Raw genomic sequence first — 13,088 nt, forward strand, 5'->3', positions numbered from 1 at the left:
TGACTGTTATCAAAAATTAAGTAATCAAGTTATTCGTAATTGCAGTTTCTAATCAGAGCTTAAAAAATACTTTTACTAAATTTTATCATGCAAAAAATTTTAAGACTATTATATTGTGGGTTTCACGTTCAATTCAGAGTAACAGACATATTACCCCATTAAAAGAATTTATAACAATCGAATCAAGTTAAAATATTTAAAAATATTTCCTTAATTAATAAGCACATAAAAACATAAATAATAATTATTTTCTTTTTCTCTTTCAAATTCTTGTTTAAAGTTTAATCATTTATAAGTAGATTTTATGATAAAAAACTGCTAATCCATTTTTGTGAATGTGAAATCTTTATGAATTAAGTTTAAATATTTATTACGAATAAGAGATATTTACTTTTTAGAACTTAAAAATGGTGGAAAATCTACTAAATTACACATTCAGAATAGCCACTTTATTTATAAATAAAACTGATGGATTCAATATAATTAGCTTATTTCTCAACCGTAATCATTAAAAAAATCTGTTAGGTAAAGATAATCATCATTATTATTGTAGCACTGCAACATCAAAGTCACCATGGATAAACGAATGGAATTAAGAAAAGATGCTAACATTAGGATATTAAATTACTGTTAAAAAAAATAAACAAGAGCTATCTCCGCCGTTGATATTGCGGATTGCGAAATTTTCAAAAAGAAAAACTTTTAGGATAATCCCTGATTAAAAGAAACGATTCGAAACGATTTGCAGTGTAAAATGCCCATAAGAAGAGTGATTCAAAAGTATTCAAAAGCATTAAAGAGTATTTAAAATTTTGTTTTTCTAACCATTTCAAATCGTTTCTTTTAATAAGGGATGCCTAATTATAGGCATGCAGGTGCTTAAAACGATATAAAAATTTTAATATATGAAATAAGTATGGAAATAAGTTTAGTTGAAAAAAACTAATTGTAGTTACGAAAAAAAATTATGAATAGATCATAAATTCTTTATTGTTTTTTTTTTTTTTTTAAATGAAATTATCGTATTGAAAATCTGCAATGTATGTTTTAACATTAGATTTAATCAAGTTTTTCGATCATTAAGAGTGCTGTGAACAGAAATTGGATTGAAATTGCGAATAATCTAATCTAATTTAATTAAATGACAGAAAAATAAAATCAAATACTTTATACAATTTTTTTGCGATAAAAAAATAAATAAAATGAGCAGAAGGTCACAGATGCTTTTGATCGAATTGGAGTCTCCAAGCCCTTCAATTGTTAAACTTGACTTTCTAGCACTCGCAATCTGAAAATCATTCATTAATAACTGTAAAAAATTATCCTAGAACAGTTACCCGAGTTAAAGTATTGAACTTGCATTTAACTTACGTTAACTTAAAGAGCTTACATTAAGCTTACACGGGCTTAATAAACTTACATTAAGTTATTTAAGTTTATTAAGCTCATGTAAGTTCGGGTATGGTGCATTCCCACAGAGAATTTCTCTACATTATAAAATCTCACAAAGTTTTTCCCTACACGAACCGACTCAACGGATAAATTTTTACATCGCAAAAACTCTACAGAAGATTATTTTCACATCGTTTCATCTCTACATGAGACCATCTCTCATATTAAAAATCTCTACAGCGATCATTGTTACATAGCGTTAAGTTCAAACAGTAGAGTTTTTGTTTTGACATTTTATTAATAAAATAGGTTAATTATATAAAAGAAAGAATGAATGAAAGTGAAATTAAATTATTTGAGTATCACAAAAGTCATGATTCACTCCACCAAAAATTTAGAAAATCTAGCGGTTGCTGCTTTTAAACTGGTTGTCTTGTGTTAAATTTCTGTATCAATTATTATTTAATTAATATTCTTTATTGTCTTTATATTTTTATTTTTCATAAAATATTAATTGTCGGATAAAACAACCGTGGTGCTGTTAAAAAATGATTTAAAATAAGTGAAGACAGAGCACCTGTTGCTGTACATAAGCCAAAGTGGAAATCAAGTTCAAGTACAGAAAAAAAGTTATTGAAATTGATACGAAAAGTTAATACAAGTTTTCTAAATTTGTGTTGGGGTGAATCATCAGTTTTGTAATATTTAAATAATTTAATTTCACTTTCATTCATTGGCTCTATTATATAATTAACCTACTTTATTAATAATACGTTAAAACAAAAATTCTACTGTTTAACCTTAACGCTATGTAACAATGATCGCTGTAGAGATTTTTAATATGAGAGATGTTCTCATGTAGAGATGGAACGATGTGAAAATAATCTTCTGTAAAGTTGTTGCGATGTAAAAATTTATCTGCAGAGTTAATTCGTATAGAGGAAAACTTTGTGAGGTTTTATAATAGAAATAAAGAGAATATAGAGAAATTCTGGGTAGGGATTCACCACACCCGCAAGTTCAATCTAAGCTTTATAAGTAAACGTAATTTAAATGTAAGTTTAATATTTTGACTCTGGTAGCCGTATACCTAATTTTGAAAACAATAGATTTTGCCAACTTGAATCAAGAAAAAAAAATAACAAAATAAGTCATTTAGAAATTTTATTTTTCTCAAAACTTTTATATTACTGCAACTTTAAACTTCACAATAATAAACTTAAAAATTCTCGAAAAATAGAAAAGGTTTTCGTTCACCCTATTTTTAAAAATCGTGTTAGCTTTGGAAATAAACATTTAAAGGTCTCAGGTAACTATTCTGACTGTAATTTCAGCATGACAATTAAGTACAATTTTTATTTTTTTTTAATATTACACTCAACTTTCATAAACAATAGTCTAAGAAAGTTAGTGGTATATAATTTACATAGTTTTGAAATATAATTTTATCCATTAAAGATGGGCATCTTCGGAGCACCATAAAATTCCTGGTGTGCCCTGGCTTTTTGAATGCTGGAGAAAGAAGGTTTTCAGGGAAAATAGGGTAGTTATTGTTTTATAAATTTTTCGTCAACGATATCTCTTGAATAAATTATCCGATTTTGATAGTTAATGCGGCATTCGAAGCGGGATTCTGAGTTTTAGAGCTAATTAGATTTTAAAATCAATCCACGAAATGTGATAAAAGTAATCCGATGAAAACATTTTTACAAAAAATTTATTTTAATTTGGGTACCAACTCTTTTAAAAAAATGATTTGAAACGATTAGAAAAAAAAATTTTATTACTTTTTAATGCTTTTGAATACTTTAAATACTTTTGAATCACCCTTCTTATGGTCATTTAACATTGCAAATCATTTCGAATCATTTCTTTTAATCAGGGGTTAAACCTTCTAACTCAATTTCAAAACGCGCGCTCGCTTAAATAAGTTTTCTCATTTGAAAATCATGTAAAAATTTGACAAATATTTTTTGTCATACTTGCCCAGATAGTTCAATTTTCGAACACTGCGCGGAGAGTAATGTCAAGTAATTATGCCTATGCAGCATAGTAATGGTTATTACATCATTCTATAGTTTGTATAAGCAGTCACACACTGTATAAAGAACGGTGTTAAAAATGGTCTCATTTTAACTCCGCCCGGTGTTAAAATGAAATAACACCGGTATAAGAGGCGAAATTCGGCGGTGTTAAAATACCGGTGTTAAACCAGTCTAAAAGCGGGATAATCAATGTAAAAGCGGAGTAATACCAGTGTAAACTGCATCCGCTTGAAGTATTAACTTTAAAGATTATAAAACACAAAAAATGTCAGTTCTTTATGACAATTAATAAAAAATATAATTTATTAACAAGTATAGTGATCAAGTAAGTAAAAATATTCACAAGGTCAAATATTTTAACACCGGTAAAGAATATCTACACCGGCGGTAGCGTTATTTTAACACCGCTTTCGGTGGTGAAATTTAACACCGCCAATTTTAACACCTACACCGCTTGGACTTACCCCGGTGATTTTTTACAGTGTATAAGAGTGGCGTGACACAAACTATAGAGTAATGAAACCTCTACTATGCTGCAGAGGCATATTTACTTGGCATTTCTCCCCGTGTGGGTAGTGTTCACAAATGTGCTGATTTCCGGAGACCCTACTTTACCCCTTCTATTTTGCGGTCGAGGCCGCAAAATGTCCCATGACTGTATTTTTCCTCTACAACCGGACGAAAATGAAAGAGACTGTAGAGAAAAGAATCACATTCTAGCTAACCAACCGAAGATTTTGAATAGTTTTTCAATTTATTTATGATTGAGCGGTAGTGCTAATTTTCTCTCCGTTGTAATTTATTAAGGCTGCGCATCTCTCAAATTGAATTTTCTGAACAATAATGACAAATAATATTGTATGTTATTCGGCTGCTCAGTGGCAATTCAGACAATCTTGATATTACGATATTCGTCTTATGATTGTGACGCTATTTTACAAAAACGAGTGTAATAACTGTCCTCGGCATCGTCTTGGACATCAAATTTACACTCATTTTCGTAAATTTGCGCCACAAACTTTAGGATCATATCGCAACATCGAGATTGTCGGTGAATCGCCACTTTGTGGCTTTATGGCATAAACATCTATTAATAAAGTATCGAATGCTCTACAAAAAAGGTCTCTTACAATTTTTTGATAGATCAAACCGTTAAAAAGTTATTTAAGCTTAAACTACACTGAAAAAATATTGCTGTAATAGCAATACTGTTAGGTTATAGTAACCATCTAAAGTTTGGAAAATCGTAGATTGTTAATATAGCAATACTTTATTTGCGTAAAGGCTAGATTGCTATTTTACCCATACAATGTTTTGTTAAATCAACTATCTATATAGATGGTTACTACGGCAATCCATATTACTATATTAACAATACGTATTGGTATATTTACAATCCGGATTGCTATATTAACAATTTGAATTGCTATATTAACTATTTGTATTGCTATGATAGCAATCTATAGGAATCGTTAAAACAGCAATACTGTTAAATTGACAATACTTTTATTTAAAATTGAAGATAGTCGATGCAGCAATCTAGTATTGCCAAGTTAACGATACATTTTGTTATGACAACTAGGGGAGCCTAGGGCACAAAGGCCCCCTTCAAAAATTAGGTAAAAATTTTTTTTTTTTATTTTCCGTCCAGTTATGACCTCTATAATGTTTTTATTATATTTTAGGCCAATATGTGATATGTGGGGCAAAATGAAACACTCGAAAAAAAAAGTGTAACGAAAAAATTATTATTTTTTTTGATTATCCGTCAAGTTAATTTTTTCGTGACAATTTTTTTTTTTGAATGGTCCATTTTACCTCACACATCACATATTGGCCTAAAACGTCATAAAAACATTATGAAGGTCATAACTTGACGCAAAATGAGAAAGAAAATAATTTTTTCGTTACAATTTTTCTTTTCAAGTGGTCCATTTTACCCCACTATCACATATTGGCCTAAAATATGATAAAAACATTACAGAGCTCATAACTTAATGGGAAATGAAAAAAAAAATTTTGTTAATAATTTTTTGGGGAGGGGTCTTCGTGCCCCAGGAAAAAAAAAAAAATTTTTTTTCCATTTTTTGCAAAATTTCGACTGATTCTTCCGATATACGCGGAAAATAAATGAATTTGATGGTTAAAAGCCACAAAAAGAAAAAACCGGCTTATATATAAATTAGTAATACTTCAGATGATTACTATAACCACATTTTTTATTCAGTGTATAATTCATGGTAAATTTTTCATTTTTTATTATTTTTCCAACAAAGCCTTATAACCAATTGTCATAGCTAACCTAGGGCCTTTCTTGTACATTATTTGTTTTGCAATCAATATAAGTCATTTAATAATTTGTTTATCTCACAGTTAAAAAGTTACAGGTTTTACAAATTAATTATTTGAGAAAAAATCTAAAATTTTCTTAAAAAAGTGTCTTTTGAACGAATAGATTTATCGAAAAATTTTGAGACCTTTTTTGTAGAACATTTGATACTCTACAAAAATATGTAATAGTTGTTTTAATTTATTGATCCGTTAACGAGTTATAAAATTTCAAATTTAAAAAAATTTTTTTTCCATGTTTTCAGAATGGGAAAGCTTATTTAAGCGAGCGTGCGTTTTGTAATTGAGTTGGAGGACCCAACTTTTTTTAGAGTTCTAGACTTTTGTTCATCATTTGTGAAGGCTCCTAAGGCTCTAGCACAGTTAACTGCTTAGTACGGTATCGTGCTCTAGACTAAATTCCACACAAAAAGACCTATAACTGAGCAGTTACGGCCGATATCAATTTTTTTGTCTGCATGTGTAACCCCAAAAGTTCATTTCTTTCGAATTCTTGATCTTTCTTTATGATTTGTGAAGATGTGGTTACTTATTTTTATAACTATCTTCTTTAATAAATTATTAAGTGCTTTTGTATAAAACCAAAACTAGTTTGGGAACAATTATAAAAAATATGAGTAGTTTTTTAAGATGTACAATGTTTTTTTATTTTGGAAAAAAACTTGGAGTCTACCCTGTTTACAAATATTGATTGAAAAGAATTAAAAACGATGAAATTCGAATTCTTTTCAATAATTTCAATTCGTTTATTTGTATATATAGGTATACAGTTTGCATAGAGTGACCGCTTCTCAATTCTTTTCAATCAGTATTTTTAACCAGGGTACAAAATAGATACATTTTTTTAGTTTCTTAAATAATGAATTGCATTAATACTGCAGTGTGCTGATTAAATAAATTTTCAGAGCTATTTATAATTGAAAAACGTATATCAAATAACACATTTAAAAACAAGCACGGAAACATAAATAGCAATTATATAATACTATCATTTTATTCTGCCAAATACAATTTAGTTTTAAGGCTTGATGTATCATATCAATCTTTTAAAAATGTTATGGATGTATTTTTAAATTAATGAAATATCAATTTACGGCGACAAATTTTCGGATAAGTTAACGCTTATTTGAGTTGTGAAAATTTAGAATAAAAATTCTTCAAAATCTTATATGGATCGAATTTGATCAATCTTGTTGCCAAACTATTCTGAATATTTTGCAGAATAATGTGAATTCAATAATAAATAGTTATTGACTGATAAAATACAAAAAGAGTGCATACACACACACATAAACACACATATATATATATATATGTGTGTTTTTATTTCTTTTTGTTCGAATGATGTTATTATATTCGTCTTGTTTTAAACAAATTTTCTCACTTGACAATTGCTAAATTTATTCAAACTGTAAATGTGTACGTGTATTTATCAGAATTGTTGAGCTTGCCCAATTATTACGCCTTTGAAAATTCGAGAGTTTACAATATATCTGCTATTTATGAAATATACTTACACTAGTTTATTAATAATCTGACTAATTAAGACAGTTTTCAAGCTGAAATCATAGTTTCAAAGTTCAAAAATCACTATAATAACATCATACAACGAAAAATTTGGATATTCAATCATCGATAGGAAATAGTTGAGAAATAATAGGAATTCACTTAGCAGTCTATATATATATATATATATATATATATATATATATATATATATATATATATTTATGTATGTATGTATATATATATATTAAATATAAAGAAATTGTTAATAATGAGAAAAATTTACTCGTGACTAGTCTGTACAGCCTCCTTGAAATTTGCACTCCACTTCCAGTCATACTATAAAAATGAATAACATTTTCAGTATTGTGAAGCATATCGAAAATATTTGAAAAATTCCCGCTCGGAAAATTGAAAATTTTTGAGAGAATGGGAAATTCTGTACGTACTTACGTACATGCATACGTACCTATAAACGTTTGTATGCATATATTGTATAGCTTTTGAACAAATAAACCGATTTTGTATATTTTATACGGCATTTGGAGCAGCTTATCAATTCCGAAAACCTATGAGAAGCTGATATTGAACGGCACGTTAGATATAGCACGTTTCGAATTATTAACAAAAATTTTTTTTCGGATTCTTTTTAACGTACTTTCTGGATGCATTTTGAAATCTTCACTTATTAAATTCAAAGAAATACATCAAATACTACATTAACTGTCAAAATCGACTCATTTGTTCAAGAGATATCATTGTCGAATTTTTTCTTGAAAAGTGTTGTTTTCTTAATAACATCCAAATGTTTGATATGATTGAGTCTAAAACATTTTTATCACAAGAGGCTGAAAAACTGCGTCGAACGCAACATTAAACATTTAATTCTGTTGAAGAGTTCAAAAGATATCGGTGACGATAAATTTAAAAAATAACAATTCACAAGCCGTTAAAATTAAACATTTTAATTTCGATGACTCATTAAAAATTAAGTCAATTTTTTTTAAATTACGTATCTTCAAATAAAAATTGGGCGTATACACTGATAATGTGACGCTTTGTTGCTAGGGTCGTTTACTATGTGGTGACGCGATGCCGGGTACCGGTACACTGGACGTTGAGATATTGAGCATCGGAGTCTTATTAGCCGTCGCGGGGCCTGGTATTGGAATGTCACAGTCGTTGTTATTAACCCTTCGTAGATCGCATAATGAGCGCGGTGCCGCCTTTTTTGCATTTTTTTTTGTCTCAAAATTGAGTTCATTGATAATTTTGAAAAAAACTAAGTGCATTCTTTTAACCTTTCTGAAAATTTTGACGTTATTAATAAGCATAAAAATATATACAAAGTAAATTAAAAAATTAATTTTCGGAACCGGGCGGCGTAGCGCCGCCCGGTGCGAGTGAGCCTCCGGGAGATTTTCTAACTGCGCTGTTGCCAAATGTCGTTACCGCCACTATTTCAATCTGTTTTACCGCAAGTGAAATACAAAAATAAAGTAATGGTTGAGGTTAGTTTTTACTGTTTATATTATAACTTATGTGATTTGTATAAATAATGTAATAATTACACTCGTATTAAATATTATTTATATAAAAATAATAATAAAAATACAATTGGTAAGTAAATTATTGTATAATACATCATACTAAAATTAACAGATGTTTGGATTTATATATTACTCATTATTTAAATAAAAAAAAAAAAAAAAAAAAAAAACAAAAAAATTTTCAGGTAAACAAATTGAAAAAAAAAAAACAATGAATGCCAATTTTTTAAATCATTTTTGTTTCACAAGCAAATACTATTCGGTTACATTTGGCAACAGCGCGTACGATTTAACACGGCGGCGGAGCGCTCACCATGCGACTGACTTAGTTCGGAAAAGACACGCTCCCTACGAAGGGTTAATGCCTGGCTCCCTGCTTGGTTAAGATTCTGTAGTTTTGAGGACCAGTCATTAATGAGAACGAATGTTCAAGGTGTCCCGACGTCGGACTCTGAGGTGTTATCGACCGTTTCTTCGCTGAAAGCCGGAGGACTATAGGTCCCGTTGTTGAGATCCTTCATATGTTTTGTGCGGTAAATTGAAAAACTTTAATTTATGCGAATCAAAAAATTTTTGAAATTTAATTTAAAGATTTTTTATAAATATTATTTAAATTTTTATTTATTGATAACTTATATTTTATTTTTGATTATTTTAATTTTTTTACCATACCTGCACCGAGAAGAACACCTGTATCGGCCGAGCATTGGTGGCGGCAGAGGCCCATAAACATTCGCAGAACCTCTAGCCTTGGTGTAAGCCAACGTGTCAAAGCAATGGTAGAGGGAGTCCTCCACCACCAACGTTGCCCTTGGATGACAGGCATCCTCCATTGTATAAGTGCCTTATCCTATACAGTGGGCTCTGAAGTATGAACCATAATTACACACTGATTGACTTCTTAGGAGACATAATTTCGGATGACAAGACCCCCCGATGACAAGGACACGACGTAAGATGGCCACGGTAGCTGAAGGCTAGGACGCATAGTGACGGGAGAATGACGGTGGGCTTAGCTAACGCCAGGTCCCGGTTCTTTCTGCACTAGTGGGGACTGCTAACAGCGACTGTGTCCCGCGACATGTTTCTTTCGTCTCGGGTCAGGGAATCACCAAAATAAAGCTATGTCTCCTCCACATATCAGCTCACAAACAATAGTATCTACAATAGTAAAATTATAAATAGTTGTCGGAAAGACAGTGGGCTTGCTAAGTTCGTTGTTAGGTGGACTGGCAAAAACACAAGGCCTAATAACAATGTTCATCAGGACCGCGATCCTTTCCGATCACTATAAAATTGTCCTCAATGGGCCCGGGTACAATGGCTAACACAAGCTGAGTGCCCGATTAAAACCAATTCAATTCAATACCTGCACCGAAAATTCAAATTCTTGCCCGGATGGGAAAGAAAATAATCTTTCTTTTCTTTTCTGGAAAAAAAAAAAAAAAAAAAAAAAAAAAAATAACAAAATTAGCAAATTTGGCATTTTTTATATGAACAGAGGCAAAAACTTTAATTTCCAAGTGCAGATCTGATGAAAACATTACACACACTAATGGAATAATAATATATTTGTAAATAATTTATGGGTCATTCTAATCAATTCAACGACGTTGCAACGGTGACCCTCTTCGATTTTTTAATATGTTTTCATGCATGTAGAAAGAAGTCTTCAGCTAAATTTTTAGTTCTTTATCTCTACTCCCGCATGAAAATAATGTATAGTTCTAAAGTATATTACAAAGTATAGCCTTGTCTATACTTTCTATAAATGCGGCAAAATATCTCATAAATGAGTTATAACATGTTATACTTAGTCATTATAAATTTAAGATATAATTAATTATATAGTATTAAATATATTTAAAATTATACTTTATTAAATATTATTTAATACATTCGAAATTTACATCAACAATTAGATTGTATTAAAAAAGATTCGACAAATCTAATTGTATTGAATCGTTTCAAATCTTCCTGCGATGCAGAAATAAAATTATTGTTTGTTGAATCAAAAAGATTTAAAACCATTCGAAAAATCTAATCGTATTGAATCTTTTTCAATCGACAAATAGTAATTTAATTAATGCATCGCGGAGAAATTTGAAAAGGTTTCCGATTTAAAAAAAAAAAAACGATTTGAATCGATTTCAAATGATTCAAAAAATTTTTTTTGAATCGTTTTGAATACTTTTCAATCAATTTAATCTACATAGTTTTTAAACAGCAAATGAAAATGAATCATTTTGAATCGACGTACCCAAAAAGATTAAAAAAGGTTTAAAACAATCTAATTTTTCAAATATTTTCAAAAGCTTTTGAATCGACAAATAACAGTTGAATTTCTGGTTCAAGACAATTTAAAAAGATTCCATCCGATATAATATTTGAATTGTTTTGAATACATTTTATTGGACAACTATAGTAAGCTAATTTTTAATTCGTAGGTAGATTCAAAAGAATTCAAAACGATTTGATGGTTTATAGTCGACTTTTTCTATGTAGCCACTCTGAAAATGTCCGTTCCCTTCATTTTAAAATGTAGTCGTTTCCTCACCAATGGATGGTCATTAATTTTTTCAAACCCTCTGTATATGTCCGCAACATTCGTACTTGAATACGTATATATATATATATATATATATATATATATATATATATATATATATATATATATATATATATATATATATATATATATATATATATATATATATATATATATATATATATATATTGTGACGTTATTTTTCGTATGAAGGTCAAATCAAAGTGAACGTCACAAATACCAACTGATTTTTGTAGTATTTACGAGCATGGTAACTCAAGACTTAGAACTTAGTTTACAGGTATTAACGATTTTAATACAGATTTTTGATTTAAGTTATAATTTAAGAATTAAATATGGAATAACGTTTGGCTACAGTTATGGGTTTTTGTTAAGAAAAAATTATAGTAAAGATTTAGAATCAGAATTATGGAAATTGAATATGGAATATGGTTTGAGATTAAAACTTGAGAAAATGATAAAGTTTGAGTTTTGGTTTACAGTTTTGGAATTTTGAGTATGTGGAGAAGTCAGTGTTACCGTGGAGCGGGACTTGAATTAGTCACCCGGTATCATCTGATGATAGAATCTAGTTCTATCCCTATGAGACTTCTTCGTAGATTGCCGAGGTCTAGCTGAAATGCTAGCGCTCCAGTATATAAGGAATCTGATGGATGCAGATTGGGATCAGTTTTTGAGTTTTGGTTTGGCAGGCCTCAACAGTAATTTTGTGACCGTTGCTGTTGTGGAAGCCGTTTGGTCATTTTTAATTGTTTTAGTCTGACAGGCCTCAGAGGACAAGCTATGATCACTTGTACCGCTGAGGAAGTCATAGGTCACTTAGTTTTAAGTTTTACGATCCCAGCTGAAGTCTGTTCCAAGAGAGCAACTATCAAGGATATCCATACTCAGAATCAGGTTTAGTGAGTATGTTTGGTGAGGCATACGCCTCCAGTTACCGATATAGTAGAGTTTGAGTTTGATTTATGAATTTAGAATATAGAGGTCAGTTATTGATAATGATAAGATTAAGTTTTGGGTTTTGGATTATTGAGAAAAGGAAGTCGAAGGGAGACCTTCGAAGAGTATGGACGTGAGCATTCGGCTCTGGGCGCTCGAAGCGAGCAGGCGTGTCCAAAAATCGCGCTTCAGTTCATGGCATTGTAGAAAGCTACCGATTTAGATTATTGTTACAGAAGTATTATTTAAAACAGTGTAAGACGTTACTTGATATTTTATTCATCAGTAATCATGTATGAACTAACTATTATAATTATTAATAATTAATTGAGTTTGAGTCCGAGTCTTGAGGTATTATGCTACTGTTTTAATTAAAGAAAAGATGTAAGATCTAAGAGAACTATGAGAATATTGTTACAGTTTAGAGTCATGTTCACGATTTATTGTTAATTTTATTTTATAAAAATAATTATAAGAAAATGTTCAGTTATTAAACTAATTATTACTTAATTAACGTCAGTATGAGACCCATGTATGTTAGTTTTACGATTTTGTTGAAGAAAATGTTCTAGAGTATCGGATCCATCATTATTGGTCTAGTTCACCGAACACTAATCGAGTATCGGCTGGCTCCAGTTACTTAATTAATTAATTTATTTATAAGGTCTTGATATGCATCATTTCGATGTCAATTTACTTCTGTTAAGATTACTATTATTATTATTATTAGATTCTGTA

General features: G+C 29.9%; 1 protein-coding gene across 5 annotated transcripts in view; it reads right to left on the reverse strand.

Moving 5' to 3' along the window:
- The window catches only part of LOC103577388 (coiled-coil domain-containing protein AGAP005037), a 104,344-nt gene that overhangs the window by 1,929 nt on the left and 89,327 nt on the right, over positions 1–13,088 (reverse strand). The window contains exon 18 of one of the 5 annotated variants that reach the window (XM_053739135.1): positions 7,579–7,631. The exons of 2 other annotated variants lie outside the window; for them this stretch is intronic. In XM_053739135.1, the coding sequence (XP_053595110.1) occupies positions 7,579–7,631 (53 nt within the window). Of the gene's footprint in view, positions 1–1,102; positions 1,289–7,578; positions 7,632–9,933; positions 10,004–13,088 lie in introns of those variants that run through there. 2 more of the 5 variants (XM_053739136.1, XM_053739137.1) reach the window with 2 other exon arrangements.

Source organism: Microplitis demolitor, chromosome 5 (genome assembly GCF_026212275.2).
Source record: "Microplitis demolitor isolate Queensland-Clemson2020A chromosome 5, iyMicDemo2.1a, whole genome shotgun sequence".
In the NCBI taxonomy this organism is placed as follows: Eukaryota; Metazoa; Arthropoda; class Insecta; order Hymenoptera; family Braconidae; genus Microplitis; species Microplitis demolitor.